Below are 19,589 nucleotides of genomic sequence, written 5' to 3'. Positions count from 1 at the left end.
TGTATGTACCAAGTTTGAACGAAATCCATCCATAAATGCCAGAAATGCTTCATATTTGATGATTTTTTACCACAAAAATGACCACCATTCGGCCATTTTGAATAGGATTGTCAAACCAATGTAACTGTTTATCTATGATATGATGTATAATGAATATTTAAAATTTGAACATAATCAGTGAAAGCAAGTCAGAGATATGGCACAAGAACCACATTCATTGAAACAAAATGGCCGCCAGTTGGTCATTTTGAATCTTGTCTGAAAAACAAAATTATTTGCATCAAGGTCCTATAATGTCTAATGTATATACTAAGTTTGAACAAAATCCATCTGTAAACACCCGAGAAATGCTTGATTTTTAGCACAAAAATGGCCGCCATTCGCCCATCTTGAATCAGAACGTGAAACAAATTGACGTGCATATGTATAATATCATATATGATGTACGTGTGAAGTTTGATTGTGATTGGTCCAGACATTTCTAAGATACACGTCCGGACGCACGCACAGACGCACGCACGGAGGTCAAAACATAAGTTCGAACGGGGACTAAAAAAAGTTTGGAATACAAGCAACAAGAAGAAAAATATTGTTATACAAATAGTGAGTGCCTAAATGACCTAGTACATATAGATGATGGTTACAAAATTACCTCTTTGGTATGATCATTTTCTTTCTCTAGAAGTTGTTTTTCATGTAAGAGTATTTTTTCTTCTAAGTTTAATCTTGCCGCTTCTTGTAATATTGTATCAATTTCTGTAGTCAGTCTGAAAGTAATAAAATAATGTTTACAAATAAATCTTGTATCTGAATTGACAATGAGTAAAATAATGAGTCATTAAGTTGTGAAATCTGCTCACAGCAGGTCAGCTAACGTGGATATCTATTTATCTATTTATTTTCTCTGCAATTATTCTTAGACTAACATATTCACTAAAGCTTTGTTTCATTCACTCATTGATGTTATCAATTCATATTGTTCTTGGTCTGTGCCTATTTTTTTACTTCCCATTTTCATCTAGTAGCATTATTTGCAACCCATTTACTTTAATCAAGTGTTCAAAATATTGATGCTTTCTATTCTTGTTGAGAGCTAGTAGTGATTTTTTTTTGTTTTGCAATATTTAATATTTCTTGGTTTATTTTATGTTAATACATTTAAAATTTTTCTATACAACCACATTCCAAAGTGATTTCTATAGTGTCCACATCTCTAAACCATACAATAACATCTTAACAGTCTTTCATCATTTATTGCCTCTATATTTATACTCTAACATCTTCATTCTCTAGATGCATTGTTCAATGATGATCTTTCAGTCTATATTCTACTTCTAATTTCAATCTTCATTCTCTAGATGCATTGTTCAATGATCTTTCAGTCTATATTCTACTTCTAATTTCAATCTTCATTCTCTAGATGCATTGTTCAATGATGATCTTTCAGTCTATATTCTACTTCTAATTTCAACTTCACATGCTCCATCTTCAGTTACCACATGCCCTATATTGAGTTTGTTCAATCGGTGTTCATTCTATGTTGATCAATGGTACCATCTGTTTATTGTATACTATCATTGTTTTCGTTTTGGTGCCATTTATTTCTATTCCATAAGTGTTTTTTTTCATTCACTGCACTCACTAAAACGTGACAAAATTGAGAATAGAATTGGTTCTAATATTTCAGTAAATATTGCATGCAGTGCCGTAGCAACCAGCAGAACACTGATTTGAAGAAATGTTCTAAATACTTACTTTTTTACACAATCCTCTAGTTGCTCTAAGTTTTGTAAATCATTTTTAAGTAGTTTTTCTTCTTGTTCAATAGAACTCAGTTGTTTAATTGTACCTTCTTCATACCACTGGTCTTTCTGTGCTTCCAACTAAATACAAATTATCGTTTTGAGTCATTATCATCATTATGATATTTAGTAACTAAATATGTATCCCACAAAGCAGTACTTGATTTACATACATGTACATATATTCTCTTAAACTTACCCTCCTTTTTCTCACCCTCACTTTCTCCCTCTCAAGCTCAGTTTTCTTAATTTCTTTTTCCAATTCTATCCTACATTTTTCTCTTACTGTTGACAATTTCTGTTTCTTGATTTCAATCTCAGCAATTCTGTCATGGTATACAATATAACTGCTGCTTAGAATATATTACTGTAAACACATTAATTATCCACTGGGTTTTTTACTGTAAACACATTAATTATCCACTGGGTTTTTACTGTAAACACATTAATTATCCACTGGGTTTTTACTGTAAACACATTAATTATCCACTGGGTTTTATTGATACTATTTTCACTGATAAAATCGCAATGGAACTTATTATTAAAACCCGATAAATATGATCATGTTTATCAAAATAATTACCAAGGATACATCAGGTAAGGGTTTGCAACTTTTATAAGCATGTAGTATGATATGTAACAACTATCTCACAAGTAGCGAATTCTCATTTTTTTTTATGTTTGAAAGCAATTCCATTACATGCAACTCAATTGAACATAGTTTTAATCATAGTCACAGAACACAGTGAGTGATTGGAAATGTTTGTCAGTTATAACAAATAGGATCACAGAACACAGTGAGTGACTGGAAATGTTTGTGGTTATAACCAATAGGATCACAGAACACAGTGAGTGACTGGAAATGTTTGTGGTTATAACCAATAGGATCACAGAACACAGTGAGTGACTGGAAATGTTTGTGGTTATAACCAATAGGATCACAGAACACAGTGAGTGACTGGAAATGTTTGTGGTTATAACCAATAGGATCACAGAACACAGTGAGTGACTGGAAATGTTTGATTACATAAACAGAAATAAGCGAGACTATCGCCATATTTGAAAACACAGATATATATTACATGCTTATTAAATAAACACAGACACAACAAAAATAGTCTTGAGTTGAACACAAATCATTTCATTGACAGATTCATTAATTTACATTGGCATTTCCAGAAATATAAATTCTCTTGAGTTTTTGTGATTTTTTTTTTTTTTCAATTCGCTTGAAATACTGTAAAACATGTCTTTTTAGCTAGCTCGTTATTTTAGCTAATTTTGCTAATCCGCAATTTTGCTAAATTAAGATGTGGCTAATATAATGTCGAGTATATTCTCACAGTAAGGTGATTGGCACTTTAGCTAAATTAAGATTCTGTTAATTCATGCATGGTCAAATTCACTAAAATGGCATGTAGCTATTTCAAAGTGTTTTACAGTATATCACAACCTTGCATACCCTAATTTTATAAATCCATGATATTCTCACACAAACAATGGTCATATAATGAGAACTAGTGATGTCACAACGACATGACCACATTGTATCAGAACTAGTGAAATGATGTCACAACGACATGACCACATTGTATCAGAACTAGTGAAATGATGTCACAACGACATGACCACATTGTATCAGAACTAGTGAAATGATGTAACAACGACATGCATGACCTTACTTTCTTTGTTTTCCTTCTATACTGTTTGAAGACACTTTAGGAGGCAGTAGTGATAATACAGGTAACGAACCGTTAATTTGATTACCTACAAAACAAGGCACGTGTCATAATTGTCAACAATTTAAATGGTAAATTAGATTTGTATTTATGAGTAGAGTAGGGAATTGCAGGTTAATGTGGAAAAATATGGAAAGAACATAACAATACTCGCATATTTATTTCTAAAATATCATATAAATAAACTTGCCAGAAAAAAATAATAGATTCTATAAATTAACAAGCATGGTATAATAACTGAAAGCCCAGGACTAGTGTGAGTGTAGGAATGTTCAATACCTGAATTTTTCTGATGGGTGCCAAGTCATGATGCATGTTAGAACAATACAGCAACCGGTGCAAAGCTGGTCACCCAAGTGAACTGGCGACTGGAGTTGAAGAGTGTCAAAATCTACCTCTATTACTAGGTTTCCTTTTTTGTTCGACTTCAGGATTTGATTTTAAACATTGGGTTTGGCTGTAGTGGTAGGTGAATCTACAACCCAGATTTCAGGGTCGCTCAAATGATGGGCCCTCCTCCCTCAGTCAAAATCTTGAGTAGCAATCTTGTGAAAACTTGCAGTCATACTTTAAATATCAGCCATGACATCAATTGTTAATTGGTCTACAACACCTGTACATTCATCACCCAGATACTCGACCAATGACTGGAAAGTCCAGTATGCAATTGCGGGCAACATCTGGGGCTGGTGACACGGCTTAATACTGTAAAATGACTAATATTCACTGGGTTTAAATTTCACTGATTTACCATTTCAGGCATATTCAGTGGGTTTTAAATTCACGGTTTCGTCATTTAGATAATGCGTTCTATGCTAAATTTTACATATTCACTGTGTTTTAATTTAGCGCATTTTTCCAGTCAGCGAAATAAGCTAAATTAAAACCCAGTGAATAATTACCCCCTTTACAGTATCGTACATTTGTACATGTAGTGTTAAATGCATCTAACTCTGGGCTATAAATCCTACCTCTGATTGTGGGCTTTCTGTGACACAAATCCCTACAAGATTGCTGATTAGGTTTCCATGGAAAAATGACCAAGCCATATTCAATTTCAGATAATCATCACTAACCTCTCCGTAAAAACCTGAGTACATGTAAAGCAATGGCAAACTCATCAGAATCTAGAAGTCCATCTCTATCAATATCAGCAAGGTTCCATACTAAGGCAAGACATCCAATTGATAGCTTAGAACTCAGAAACAGTTCTTTGGCAGCTGTTGCTATAGATACAAACAAACAACTTGATCAGTTTTACAAAATACTTTTGCTGATAATTTGTTCATATCTTATATTATTCATAAGATTGATTTTGTTGACACTGACCATGATCAATGTTGGGTTGTAGAAATACATATGCTAATTTGAAAAGACCAATTTTTGTTAGTGTTGACAGCTAATTTGCATAATATTATATTAATTTCACATGAAAAGATTTCATTCGACACGCAGCATGGTAGCTCCACTCAAAAAAACAAGTAAATAGCTTCTCAGACCATTTAGTCAGACTAAAAAAAAGGCATGCATGGCACAGTCCCCATTAGTTATCAACTTTAAGAAATATAGTTTTATTTATAGTAATATAGTTTGAATATAAACATGTCAGAGATATGGATCCAAAAGTGATGCTTGATTATGATGATTTTGATGATTGACATTGCTTGATTAAAATGATTGACATTCAGCCATCTTGTATCTGATCGTCAAACAAGTACTTGACCATATTAAGAAATATTGCTCTAGAACAGCATTAATTAAAACAAAACAGCCATTGGTTGGCTATTTTGAATCTAATCTGAACAAATTGATGTACATCAAGATCCTATATTATTAAATGTATGCACCAAGTCTGAATGAAATACATCCATAAACGACCAAGATCTGGTTCTGGAATGCTAGAAATGTTGGAATTTGTTGATTTTTATTAAAAAAATGGCTACCGTTTAGCCATTTTGAATCGGGTCGTCAAACCAATACATCTGTGTATCTATGAAATGATTCATCAAACAAATTGTCCATAATAACAAGTCATTGAAAATGACACGGTCCCCATTAAATTTGTGAAAGTTCTCTTTGTGCTTGTCATATTAAAGCGGAGGGGTTGTCACGAGTGTGTCCTTGAAACTTGAGTTCCAAGTGGCATATACAACAGATTGTTTATTTACATCAAAACATGTGTTCCGTGTAGTAGTAATATGGCCAAAAATAAAAACGGCTGTTATTCGGCCATCTTTGATCTGATTGTGAAACACACTGATATGTATGTGCCAAATACGAATAAAAATGATACATAAACCTAGTAGTAAGGACAACAAGCAGCCTATCGGCTGAGATAGCTCCGCTGTTAGAAATGCACATTTCAATTAAAGAATTGAAGACATCATCAGAAAATGAACAATATGTATAGTATCAAAGCAATCGGACTTGCAGTTTTTAACAAGAAGTCGAAAATATCACTTTTTAACCAAAAATTACAAAAATATTCACCAAAATTAGAGAATTGAAGACATCATCATGAAATGAACAAATCTGAGAGAGGTCCACATGTAGTACCTATATATGTAATATCAAAGCAATTGCACTTGCGGTTTTTAACAAGAAGTTGAAAATATCACTTTTTACCAAAAATGACAAAAATATTCACCAAAATTAGAGAATTGAAGATATCAACATGAAATGAACAAACCTAAGAGAGGTCTACCCAAGGTACATATACACAAAGTATCAAAGCATTCAGGCTTGTAGTTTTCAAGAAGTCGAAAAAGTAAAACATTGACACGGACGACGACGACTGACAATCGCTCATATGATAAGCTCCGCTCGACAAAGTCGACAGCGGAGCTAAAAAGTCAGATGGCTGTCAATCGGCCATCCTTGACCAGATTTTGAAACAAATTGTCATGGACATGCATCCTAACATGTATAAAGTATATGTATGTGCCAAATTTGAATGAAAACTGACAGAGCATGTCCAAGATACCGCATATAAAACAAGCAGCCTATCGGCTGAGATAGCTCCGCTGTTAGCAATGCACATTTCAATTAAAGAAGTGAAGACATCATTAGAAAATGAACAATATGAATAGTATCAAAGCAATCTGACTTACAGTTTTTAACAAGAAGTCAAAAATATCACTTTTTACCAAAAATTACAAAAATATTCACCAAAATAAATTAATTAGAGAATTGAAGATATCATCACAAAACGAACAAATCTGAGAGAGGTCCACATGTAGTACCTATATATGTAATATCAAAGCAATCGGACTTACAGTTTTCAACAAGAAGTCGAAAATATCACTTTTTACCAAAAATGACAAAAATATTCACCAAAATTAGAGAATTGAAGATATCATCACAAAATGAACAAATCTGAGAGAGGTCCACATGTAGTACCTATATATGTAATATCAAAGCAATCGGACTTGCGGTTTTAACAAGAAGTCAAAAATATCACTTTTTACCAAAAATGACAAAAATATTCACCAAAATTAAAGAATTGAAGATATCATCACGAAATAAACAAATCTGAGAGAGGTCCACATGTAGTACCTATATATGTAGTATCAAAGCAATTGGACTTGCGGTTTTTAACAAGAAGTCGAAAATATCACTTTTCACCAAAAAATGACAAAAATATTCACCAAAATTAGAGAATTAAAGATATCATTACAAAATGAACAAATCTGAGAGAGGTCCACATGTAGTACCTATATATGTAATATCAAAGCAATTGCACTTGCGGTTTTTAACAAGAAGTCGAAAATATCAGTTTTTACCAAAAATGACAAAAATATTCACCAAAATTAGAGAATTAAAGATATCATTACAAAATGAACAAATCTGAGAGAGGTCCACATGTAGTACCTATATATGTAATATCAAAGCAATTGCACTTGCGGTTTTTAACAAGAAGTCGAAAATATCAGTTTTTACCAAAAATGACAAAAATATTCACCAAAATTAGAGAATTGAAGATATCATCACGAAATGAATAAATCTGAGAGAGGTCCACATGTAGTACCTATATATGTAGTATCAAAGCAATTGGACTTGCGGTTTTTAACAAGAAGTCGAAAATATCAGTTTTTTCCAAAAATGACAAAAATATTCACCAAAATTAAAGAATTAAAGATATCATTACAAAATTAACAAATCTGAGAGAGGTCCACATGTAGTACCTATAGATGTAATATCAAAGCAATTGCACTTGCGGTTTTTAACAAGAAGTCGAAAATATAGTTTTTACCAAAAATGACAAAAATATTCACCAAAATTAGAGAATTAAAGATATCAACATGAAATGAACAAACCTAAGAGAGGTCTACCCAAGGTACATGTACACCAAGTATCAAAGCATTTAGGCTTGTAGTTTTCAAGAAGAAGTCGAAAAAGTAAAACATTGACACGGACGACGGACGACGACGACGGACGACGACGGACAATCACTCATATGATAAGCTCCGCTCGACAAAGTCGACAGCGGAGCTAAAAAAACAAGATGCCTGCCAGTCGACCATTTTGAATCGAATTGCAAAACCACTGAATGTGCATATGTTCCGCATAAAGTACTAGGCACATGCAAAGAATGAATGAATGGACTCGGTCCAAGGGATTCTGAGATATGACTCTGGACAGACTGATGCACGGACGGCCGGACACACAGTGACCGAATTATAAGTCCCCGTTTTCGGACTTCGTCCGAACAGGGACTAATAATGTACACCTCAAATATCAAGGCAATCTTGTTGAATGTGTTCAAGAAGAATTTGAAAATAACATTTAAAAGCCAAGACACAATGAATGATCTTTCATATATGATGCATAAACAGCAGAGCCCTACCTGTAATATAGCCTGTACTGTCTTTATTTTGTTTCTCAAAGACTTGTCTATAAATTTCCCTTTCCTTTTCTGTCATGACAGACACATTGTTCAATGGTTGTGGTTCAGGTACCAAGCACTGTGGCAGTGATGATGGAAGATCTTTACCACGAAGGTGATAATGAATGAGGTGCATGGCGATTGCAAACTCACCCACATCCAGCAGATTATCATGATTCACATCAGACAATCTCCTACAAAAGAAACCAAGTGATTGTCAATGACAAGTCTTCGTCAAGTTTTTAGTGACAAACATGATACAAAGTGAAGCCAGTTTATTTGTGAAATTCCTTCCTTTATTCATACCAACATTTATAATGCATTTTTAACATATAAAAATGATGATCAGCCATCTTGAATCAGATTCTGAAATAGATGCATGTGCAAATGTGTTACATGATGCATGTGTAAAGCGATCTTTCCAGCCATGTTAGAAATGTAGCTCCAAAAACAGCATTCGATAAAGCCAAAATGGCCATCAGTCAGCCATTCTGAAGGAGAGAAGTTGCGCATCAAGGACAATTCTTTTAATGGATATATAAAGTTTGAATGAAATCCAGTTTTTAGCCATCTTGAATTAGATCATGAAACAAATACATGTGTGAATGTATATGATATTGTTATGAAGTTTGAATGAAATTGGCCAAGGCATGTATGAAATGGTGCAATTATACGTTCCGATTTGGTCGTAGTCTTTAAATGAAGAGAGTGAGCAAAAAATGAAAAAAACTGTTATTACAATGCAAGGTATCTGAATTGGATGGTCAACTAGCTTTATTAGAATAAATGAGAATGCGTTAAGTTGAAAATACTGTCTCACTTGAAGTGAATACTTTTATTGGTGTAAGTTCTATACCCTATGCCAGGAAAAATGGCTGTATATACATATTTAACTTGAGCTGGTTTAAGCCATGTTCGGTGTCAATATAAACCCTCTGGGTTGAGCTCTGATAGGATTGGGCCCCAACATGGCTCCGACAGTGTAAATGTAATTTGGTCGTAATCACACCCTCAATTGTCTTCTTCAAGTAACCTCTCATTTCAATTATGGCAGAGCTAGACAACATCATTTGTATTTTCTGGCTTGACAAAGAGGTACACTCCCTAATATCAATTTGGCAGTGTAAAGACATATTGTGATAGATTGATAGCTCAACATGAGAAACTTGAAAGGGCGACTGAACAGATCAAATGGAAATTGAAGAAACTTTTCAAAGACACCAAGGATAACAAATTTCTGTGACATTTTACACATTGAATGTTTTCTCTCAAACTCCCACTCAATGCATAATTGTTTTTAAGCCTACTGTGGTGTACGTAGTGCATGTTTTCTTAGCCGTCACCCCTTACTTATTTGTTTCCATGTTGATGAATGCTGAGTTTATAGCTGAACTATTGCAGAGATTGTTGATATTGCTGGAGATGAGTAACCATACCAAGCATAATTTTTGTTGTATCTGATAAACTATGGTTTGAAGTTAATGAATTTTTTGTGAAAATTGCTCAAGCAATTCAGAGTTTTAACACAGCAAATGGTAAAAATTTCTCTGAAAATAAGACAAAGTGCTTCAGAGTTAAAATGAAGCACACATTTTTAGCATTTTTTTGACTAAAAATGGAAGGGCCTTTTTTTAACCATAAATGCCCTAAAATACCCCTATATTGTACATGAAACAAAAAACTAAAAAAATCACCTGTGTGTAATTCTCAGTACATTACAATGTATCAAGGGACACATGAATACATACATTGTAGAACCAAAGTTATAAGCTTTTGTTCTGGTACACAAATCAAGTTTGTGCCATAAATGAGTAAATCAGTAGTAATCAAACAAAAACAGGATCATAATATCTAAATATTATGGATTAAAACATGATCTCGTCCAATCGTGTAAACATGGCATTGATATAACAAATTTTAAATGTTAGAATATTGAACAGTTTTTGTGTTTCATTGACAACTACTTACATTGTAGTGGAAAATAATTGTCAAATAATCCTTGATAGTGAATGGTCCAATCAAATGTCCAATTACACATCACTATATACATATGTATCCTAAGATGATTATGTGTGAACAGCCTTTTGAAAACAAAACGGCTGTCAGCTGGCCATTTTGAATCGGATATGTAAAACAAATGTTGTCAAGTCATACAGGCAAAGCAAACATGAAGGACATTTCATTTCATAAAATACAAAAACGTTCTGTAGTGGAAAGTGAAATTGAATAGATTTGTTGACAATTCAGAATTTTTTTCAAATTTGAGTGAAAAATAAATTGAATATAATAATCAACTGAGTGAAAATGCAATAACATGTCCATGTTTACTACAGAGGACTGAGTTTACACGCAATATAATACGTTTGTGTTCACTACAGACCTGGCATACAAGCAAACACAAGTGTATATTATAATATTTAATTTAATATTTTCATTCAATTCCACCATTTAATACCGTTCCATTCATAAATTGTAGGCCTGCCAAACAGAGCACATATGTTATTATGTAGGGTGAGTAGACGTCACTGTCTCTATGGAAACAATTTTTTTGATTCCGCTTTACAAACTGCTTATACTTTTATGAGCTGGGCTTTCCAAATGACAAAGCCATTTAGAGTTCATCGTATATTAAGTAGGATATGAACACTTTTCAGTTATTCAAATAAAAGGTAAAATTCTCATTAATTTTTGTTTAATTACAGTGTTGAATTTGTTGAACAGTATTTGAACAAACAATGACATTGCAGTACACTTGATACATTGTATATTTGCTGTTAATTAATTTCTTTCACACTGATTAGTAGATTTTAGAAAACCTGCATGATATGCAGCACCATGATGATACTTCATTCGTCTTACTAGTATATATACTTGTACGTTGCTATGCAACTAACATAACTACAGTCAAGTTCATTTCATAAAAAATCTTTAACAAATGTCACAGATTCATTCTGATACAATTTTTTTTACACAATTTTAAATGTTTTTGCGTTTAATTTTCTATAAAACAGACATTTGTTACAGGTTTTGATCAAATGTTTGGAATATATTCCCTGTAATTTTCTCCAATTTCAATAATACTTATTAATATTATATTGGTGAAAACAGGTTTTTCTAGAAAAATGTTTAAGAGGGAGCAAACCTGATCATAATTTACTGTCTGTTCCAGGTAAGAGGCACAAGACCGGGTTATGAGGGCGCTGCACCATGCTTCCCTGTCTGGAAGAACCCCTGGTGAAGTGCAAAATAGATGATACCACATAAAAACATATCAGGCCATCAAGTTTGGTAGTGATCAAACAAAAAGATCCTAATATTAACACAATACTGTCTGGAAACATCCACAAAAATGAATGGAAAAAAAACAGCCCCAGCAGGTGATTACAGGTGTTAACAAGACGAGAATATCAATCAATTTGTAAATTTATTGGGCCAATTTAAGTACAAGATAAAATATTCTGGTTGGAGTATATGTATATACTGGTACCTAGGAATGGTGGGAAAAGTGACAAAAATTGGTGATACCACATTCTTTGATTCACCAGTGTGCAAAAGGGCATTGAACTCTGGAAACATGTAAAGATGTAATCCTTAACATGCAAGATGTAATCCTTAACATGCAAGATGTAATCTAGACTGGCGCAGTCGGGCGATTAATTTGTTTTTGTAGTTTAAATAAAATTAAAAAAAAATCGCAAAATGGAGGTGTTAGCGCGAAATCACCCCAACTGGTTTATTCTGCAGGAAATTCATTGCTTTAAATATTCATGATGCACATATTATAATGAGGTGGGCGCGGAAATACGTGCATAATGAGGTCAACATGGTAAAGGTCACACTGCAGACCCAACATGGCGGCGCGTTGAAATTCGAGTTTGTCGTAGTCGTCGTTTCTAATTCATCACAATGTGTAAAAAAGTAACTTGTACTAGTCGTAGAATAAAAAAAAATATCGACTGCTACAATCAGTCGACGTCTTCTCGGTCAGAGGTCAGTTGAAGAGACGCTGTGATTGGCTCAGATGATTGTCAATTAGAACACTCATTAACATAATTACCCGTTGAAAAATCGACTGGTTCCTGCAGTGTCGATAGAGGGCCATGCAGAGTAAACCAGTCAGGGTGATTTCGCAGTTACAAGGAACTTTGCGCTAACACCTCCATTTTGCAATTTATTTAATTTTATTTAAACTACAAAAACAAATTAATCACCCCGACTGCGCCAGTCTAGATGTAATCCTTAACATGCAAGATGTAATCCTTAACATGCAAGATGTAATCCTTAACCATGACTGGTAAATCAAATTGTTCAACTTGTCACATAAAATACTTATGAAACATTGGTACAATGCATTGCTGTCAATTTCCAATATTTTATGATCTCTCAATGTCATTAACCAATAATATTACACACACATTCATTATAAGAAAACACAGTATTTTGGAAACTGACTGAATTGAACAATAATATACATAGCAGAAAATATTTAATACTGCCAAGTATTAATTGATTTTTAAATCATTCATAAAATATATCTGAAAACATCATATGCATCTCATCTAATAAATCATTATTCAATCATTTAAGATTTGATAAAGGGTTAGAATAAGGAAAGATGTGTTGAAATGGAAACATCAACATAGTAATGAATGATGGCCATTTTTCACACAATAAGGTTTTTATTGTTAAAAATTCAGATAATTTTTTAATTTAAATAGCTCAAAAAACTGATTGAGATGACAAGTACAGATTGGAGTAAGTTGCTATGTTTATTTATTTATTAATAAATATATCTTCAAAATACAATTTTTGCCAAAAACTCACACAACAAAATAAAATCATCCTTTGACGATATGACGAAAGCTTTTTTTTTTATTGACACTGGAGTAGTAAAAATAAAATTCTGAATAATGTTGGCAAGAATCATTTTAAAAAAAAAGAAGTAAAAGTGGCCTTGAGTCTATTATATAGACACCACTTATAACTGTGACAACTTGCTGCAGTGCTCTTAGACTAATATTTTAGGATTTGTTGCTAAACTAATTTTATTGTTTTTTTGTTATGGTGATCACAATAATCAGTGGGAGATTTACTGCATAAAAGAACAAATGGGAAAGCAATTTTAAAGGCAACTTACCATGCATTGACTGCAAGTCTCAACACATATAGAATTGGTTCAACAGTTAACTCACTTTATTGATATATTCATATTATAAATAAGACCTTTTAAAATAATAACTTTATCCTCTTCCATCAACAGGATGAAATCACATGTACTCAATATCGTAATTAGTTTTCATATATGCAAATTAGAAAAACCATAAATCACCAAAAAAAAAGTTCTGAGCATTATCATATGCAAACACGGCAATGATAAAATTATTAATCAACAAACAAAACAAGGTCATATACGGAAACAGCTGGTTATGTTTCCCACAAGTCAGGAGGTGTGAAACATACGCATTCATAAATATGGCAGATTCAACAAGATTACAGTCAAAAATTTGTTTTCATGAACGTTGGTTCTATGGGGTAAAAAATGAATCAAACGTTGATTTATACATTTTTAAAGCTAATTTGAAGGCAAAAGATGGGAAACTGATAAATCATATTTATTCTAGACTTTCTAGTCATGACGTACACTGCACTGTAATCAATAATGTAAAAACACATTAACTGAAAACATAATTCAATACAGACTAAATAAACTGCAATATGTCGTGGAATTTACATTGTGTGACTGAAACTGGTAGTAAAGTAATACACAGCAGTGAGCTGATTTTGTAGGATTCATTTTTTTTTTAAATTTGAAATTATCAAAATAAATTTGGCCCAGAATGGGGAAGACTTGATTGGTTACTCTGTGAATTAAAAAAAAAAAAGGCAACTACTCTCTTTTGCCAAATAAATAGATTTTCAGTAGAAAGCGATTGTTTATTTTTTTTTTAGTTTATTATGAGCTCTGAGGTAATTGATAGCTTGTAATCATAATTTAACTGCAGATGTGAAAAATGACATCTAAGTTAGTTCTCATTACTTCATGGGAGGCAGCCTGTGAAATCAACAAGCTAATAGCAAATGTGCATAACAACTATTTAAATAATGACAAATATAGTAAGATTGCCAAATACACAAAATATATTTATTTTATTTAAGAACTTTAATTTCCATTGTGTGACGGTTTTACCCGTTTATATTGTGTGTATTGTTTAACCTGTTTATATTGTGTGTATTGTTTACATTGTGTGTACTGTTTTACCTGTTTACATTGTGTGTACTGTTTTACCTGTCTACACTGTGTGTACTGTTTTACCTGTTTACATTGTGTGTACTGTTTTACCTGTCTACACTGTGTGTACTGTTTTACCTGTCTATACTGTGTGTACTGTTTTACCTGTCTACACTGTGTGTACTGTTTTACCTGTTTACACTGTGTGTACTGTTTTACCTGTTTACACTGTGTGTACTGTTTTACCTGTTTACACTGTGTGTACTGTTTTACCTGTTTACACTGTGTGTACTGTTTTACCTGTCTACACTGTGTGTACTGTTTTACCTGTCTACACTGTGTGTACTGTTTTACCTGTCTACACTGTGTGTACTGTTTTACCTGTCTACACTGTGTGTACTGTTTTACCTGTTTACACTGTGTGTACTGTTTTACCTGTTTACACTGTGTGTACTGTTTTACCTGTCTACACTGTGTGTACTGTTTTACCTGTCTACACTGTGTGTACTGTTTTACCTGTCTACACTGTGTGTACTGTTTTACCTGTCTACACTGTGTGTACTGTTTTACCTGTCTACACTGTGTGTACTGTTTTACCTGTCTACACTGTGTGTACTGTTTTACCTGTCTACACTGTGTGTACTGTTTTACCTGTCTACACTGTGTGTACTGTTTTACCTGTCTACACTGTGTGTACTGTTTTACCTGTCTACACTGTGTGTACTGTTTTACCTGTCTACACTGTGTGTACTGTTTTACCTGTCTACACTGTGTGTACTGTTTTACCTGTCTACACTGTGTGTACTGTTTTACCTGTCTACAATGTGTGTACTGTTTTACCTGTCTACAATGTGTGTACTGTTTTACCTGTCTACACTGTGTGTACTGTTTTACCTGTCTACACTGTGTGTACTGTTTTACCTGTCTACACTGTGTGTACTGTTTTACCTGTCTACACTGTGTGTACTGTTTTACCTGTCTACACTGTGTGTACTGTTTTACCTGTCTACACTGTGTGTACTGTTTTACCTGTCTACACTGTGTGTACTGTTTTACCTGTCTTCAGACAAGGATATTAGGACCTAAGCAGACAAGGATATTAGGACCTATACAACAAAATTAGTTTACAATAATATCAAAGTAAAATATTTTTGTGTTTTGATGATTTCGTGTTAATATTTTTTTCGATCCATAGTGAAATTTTCAATACTAAAAAATATTCACTGATTTGTGAAATTATGTCTCTTGTAATAATCACTAGACAATATAATGGAATAAAACTGACAGATGGTAAATCATTCAATAAAAAAACAAGTGATTTTATTACCATAATACTTTGTAAGACTAAAGCTGCTACCCTGATTAAAAAGATGAGGTCACATATTACATCAGCATCAACATCAATAACATGCAACACTGTCCTCTATAGGCAATATTTGCATTTATGAATTTCATACTTATTGAAATACAGTATCTGAGTCATTGTAAAACACTTTTATCCGGTGACAAATCATCATCAATTATTTTCATAAATTTCATACAAAAGGTGAACATTTGTTCAAATGATGTCATTAAACTTCATGTCATGTGACTAATTATTCATAAAAGCATTCAATTCAGACAAACAAATGAGTGAACAAAAAGTAAATTAGAAACAGAAATAATAACTGTTCCATCATTGAAATCATTTTTCAAGTGCTTTGTTCAAGCAAAGAAATTTCCTTAGAATTCACAAATCACTAAAAATTACAGCAAAGTAATGCAGTTATCAACTGCACAGGTTGTCCTCATTTGACCTGTTTAACACACTGTGCCATTTAGTCTAACACACTGTGCCATTTAGTCTAACACACTGTGCCATTTAGTCTAACACACTGTGCCATTTAGTCTAACACACTGTGCCATTTAGTCTAACACACTGTGCCATTTAGTCTAACACACTGTGCCATTTAGTCTAACACACTGTGCCATTTAGACTACAGTATATTGCAAAAATAAACTGAATTAATATTTCAAGAATTTTTTTTTACTTTCACAACACTACCAAAACTGTCGCAGACACTCAGATCACCAAGTACAGAACACATGGTGCTCATGTATGTCATCAGTATACATGCTGGAAACAATATGGTGCACACAGAATAGTTGTAGATTTTGAAAATACACTATTTTTATGGACTGTTTCACTTTAGATATTGCTGAAGGCTGAACAGTGTTTGTGAAGATCAAGTGAATAAATTGCTTTCATCTCTTAATTTGTAAAACTGTGTCATTCCTTTGATTTTTTGCGAACAACCCTATTGTCAATCAAACATAGTATTATCAACTCTTATGGAGGTAGAGTTACCAGAAACCAAGCATTTATTATATTTCAGGTTGGCTTAATCACCGTCCCTTGGCTTAATTAAGTCTTCAAAATGATATTTCTAGCACTGACAATTCAACAGAAACTTTAGTATCAATGTTTTAACATTACATATTTTATCATAATTGTCATCAGGAATAAAAGTTTCTTACCATATCTTGCTGAGAAGGTGTGCAGGAATGTTAGAACGTAGAAATAAGCCTTTGACCTTCTCACCTAGTATAAAAAAAACATATTAATGTTTACATCATGTAGAAATATTCTCAGTACATAACACTACCAGTAAATATTGCAGACAAATTATGAGTAATCAAACAGTGCTTTAGTGTACACATGCTGGATACATGCCCTTATGTCGTTCACGCTTCGGAACTTGGTGACTAGACATAATTATTTCAGTGTTATTTGGAAATAGGAACAAACAAATAGTATGTCTAGTTATTTCCAATGTTCAGTCGGAGAGTGACTGTGGTCCGTGTGTGGTCACAACAGACTGCTTGGAATATGTCCCCTGACTCGACGTAACGTACACATTAGCACACTTCGTGTATTTACTATAACATTATTTCAGTCACGGGGTGTGCACTAGTAACATGTGGCATAGGGTCATGGTAGTGACAAGGACAAAATAAGCCAGAGAAACAGGCAACTCAACGATCAACAACACCATTATGATATCACACTTACCAGTCAACAGACCATCAACAGGGTTTTGGCTATAAAATAATGCATCATATTGTGTCCTTTCTTCGCCGGTAATAATCCAGGCGACTGTAAATACAAAAACAAAACATCGGTCACGATGGTAATTCACGCTGAAAGTGAAATAAAATCGGCACGACCATGTACAATCACAGCACAGATTTTGACCGCGTTAGAATTCGTCTACTCACCGTCAGATTCAGAGGTCATTTTAGGAATCGGCTGTGTTCATCAAATCAATTATGCGACACAGTAAATACAATCCGTCCTCATTCTCGAAAAAACGGTGTTTTCATTAGAGCGTTAGCAACATCTGAGCATGACGAACTGTGTAAATGTGTATACAAATGCCACGTGACCCATGGCTGTGCAAAATATGTGTATACCGTAGAGGGCGAATGTTGTAACTTTTAAAAGGTGTTCAAGTTGCTCTCATACTGCGCAGAAGCACTGTGCGAATAAACAAGTGCATGCAGGATTTTTACGTGTATGGGCCTGTATGCGCTAACATTGTAAAATATTTACTTTTAATATTTTATTTTAATTATTTAAATAAATGTTGTCTTTCCGGTTGGAGTACCATACTAGCTACCACGCAAGATATTATCGGAACATGCTGATTTACATAATATCAATCTATCTATCTAATCCACCAGATGCCAAGTGGTACATAGGGCCTGCAGCAAACGTCTCCATTCTCTCCTATCAGCTGCTGCAACCCTGGTTTCAGCCCATGACTTCCATCCAGTCTTGTTTCTTTCCTTCTCAATAACGCGTCGCCAAGCTGTTTTGGTCTGCTGTACCCCATTCACTTTTTCCATAAACAAACCAGCAAAACAAAATCTACATTTCCCAAAATACGTTTGAAAATCAATGTGAAATAACCTCATAATATTTTAAACATGGAGGTAAAAGAGAGTCTTTAATACCGTTATTCAATACAACAATACTGGTCAGCGTTTATAAGGCACAATACTACTCATGTGTTTTTACAGCAATGACAATTTCAAATTATGTCTCTAATTGTCATGAAGTAAGTCAATAGTATACGAACTTCTTTTTTTTTTGTAGTTGACAATTGGTTTTGTTAAGAAAAAAACTGTCAAACAATGTGAATAAAATGGCAATAAGCATCGGTTTCATAGATCACATTATTACCGTGACATGCTATTCGCAAGATATAGTATTTATTTCAACAAAAGGCCCTAAATTTAACTAAATTTGTTTAATTTTGGTGATGATTTATAAAAATAATGAATTCATTATTGTTGTTGTTCAAATAATGATTAATAATGTAACATCCCTCCGAACACAAGAACATAAAACATATGTAAGATATGTGTATAACAGTGTTTCCTCTCCCCAACACCGAACATACCTAAAATACGAGTATCATTTATTATATTGTAAACCGTTTAATTATTGCCGCTGTCAATATTCCCCAAATTAGTTTTATAACTTGACAGCATTGGAGACAAAGAGACACTGTTACTCAAAATAATGTTGTTAGATTGAGAAAGCCGACGACATTCAATTTAAATTACCCAACATATGTTTTTATTTATTCGACCACAGTCACTATACCTAGACAGAACAGGGGCGGATACAGGATTTTTTTATGGGGGGGGGGGGTCAAACTTTAAAATCGCCAGACTAAGTTAATGATTTTTTATATTATACAAGAACAAATTGAAGAAATTTTTCAATGGGGGGGGGGGGGGGTCCGGCTCCCAAGAAACACCCCCCCCCCAGATCCGCCACTGCAGAAAGACTGTGATTTGTCATGTCACACCAGTCTTGCACACTGCTGTCTTGGTTCAAATTCCGTAATATTAGTTGGCAACGAACAACATGTGTAGTATAAACA

General features: G+C 33.6%; 1 protein-coding gene across 2 annotated transcripts in view; it reads right to left on the bottom strand.

The window, feature by feature from the left end:
- Positions 1–18,077, bottom strand: part of LOC102800786 (epidermal growth factor receptor substrate 15-like) — a 33,437-nt gene extending 15,360 nt beyond the window's left edge. For both annotated transcript variants that reach the window (XM_085503498.1, XM_085503499.1), the window contains exons 1-9: positions 17,914–18,077; positions 17,708–17,791; positions 17,173–17,236; positions 8,388–8,620; positions 4,618–4,767; positions 3,485–3,569; positions 2,002–2,128; positions 1,756–1,883; positions 653–767 (exon numbers count right to left, since the gene is read on the bottom strand). In XM_085503498.1, the coding sequence (XP_085359624.1) occupies positions 653–767; positions 1,756–1,883; positions 2,002–2,128; positions 3,485–3,569; positions 4,618–4,767; positions 8,388–8,620; positions 17,173–17,236; positions 17,708–17,791; positions 17,914–17,932 (1,005 nt within the window). In that variant the 5' untranslated portion in view covers positions 17,933–18,077. The remainder of the gene's footprint in view (positions 1–652; positions 768–1,755; positions 1,884–2,001; positions 2,129–3,484; positions 3,570–4,617; positions 4,768–8,387; positions 8,621–17,172; positions 17,237–17,707; positions 17,792–17,913) is intronic.
- Between the last annotated feature and the right edge of the window lie 1,512 nt (positions 18,078–19,589).

This window comes from Saccoglossus kowalevskii, chromosome 9 (assembly GCF_978046115.1).
Source record: "Saccoglossus kowalevskii chromosome 9, keSacKowa6.1, whole genome shotgun sequence".
NCBI classification, from domain to species: domain Eukaryota; kingdom Metazoa; phylum Hemichordata; class Enteropneusta; family Harrimaniidae; genus Saccoglossus; species Saccoglossus kowalevskii.
Note: the sequence above shows the minus strand (reverse complement) of the source record. Positions and strands in the feature narration are given on the sequence as shown.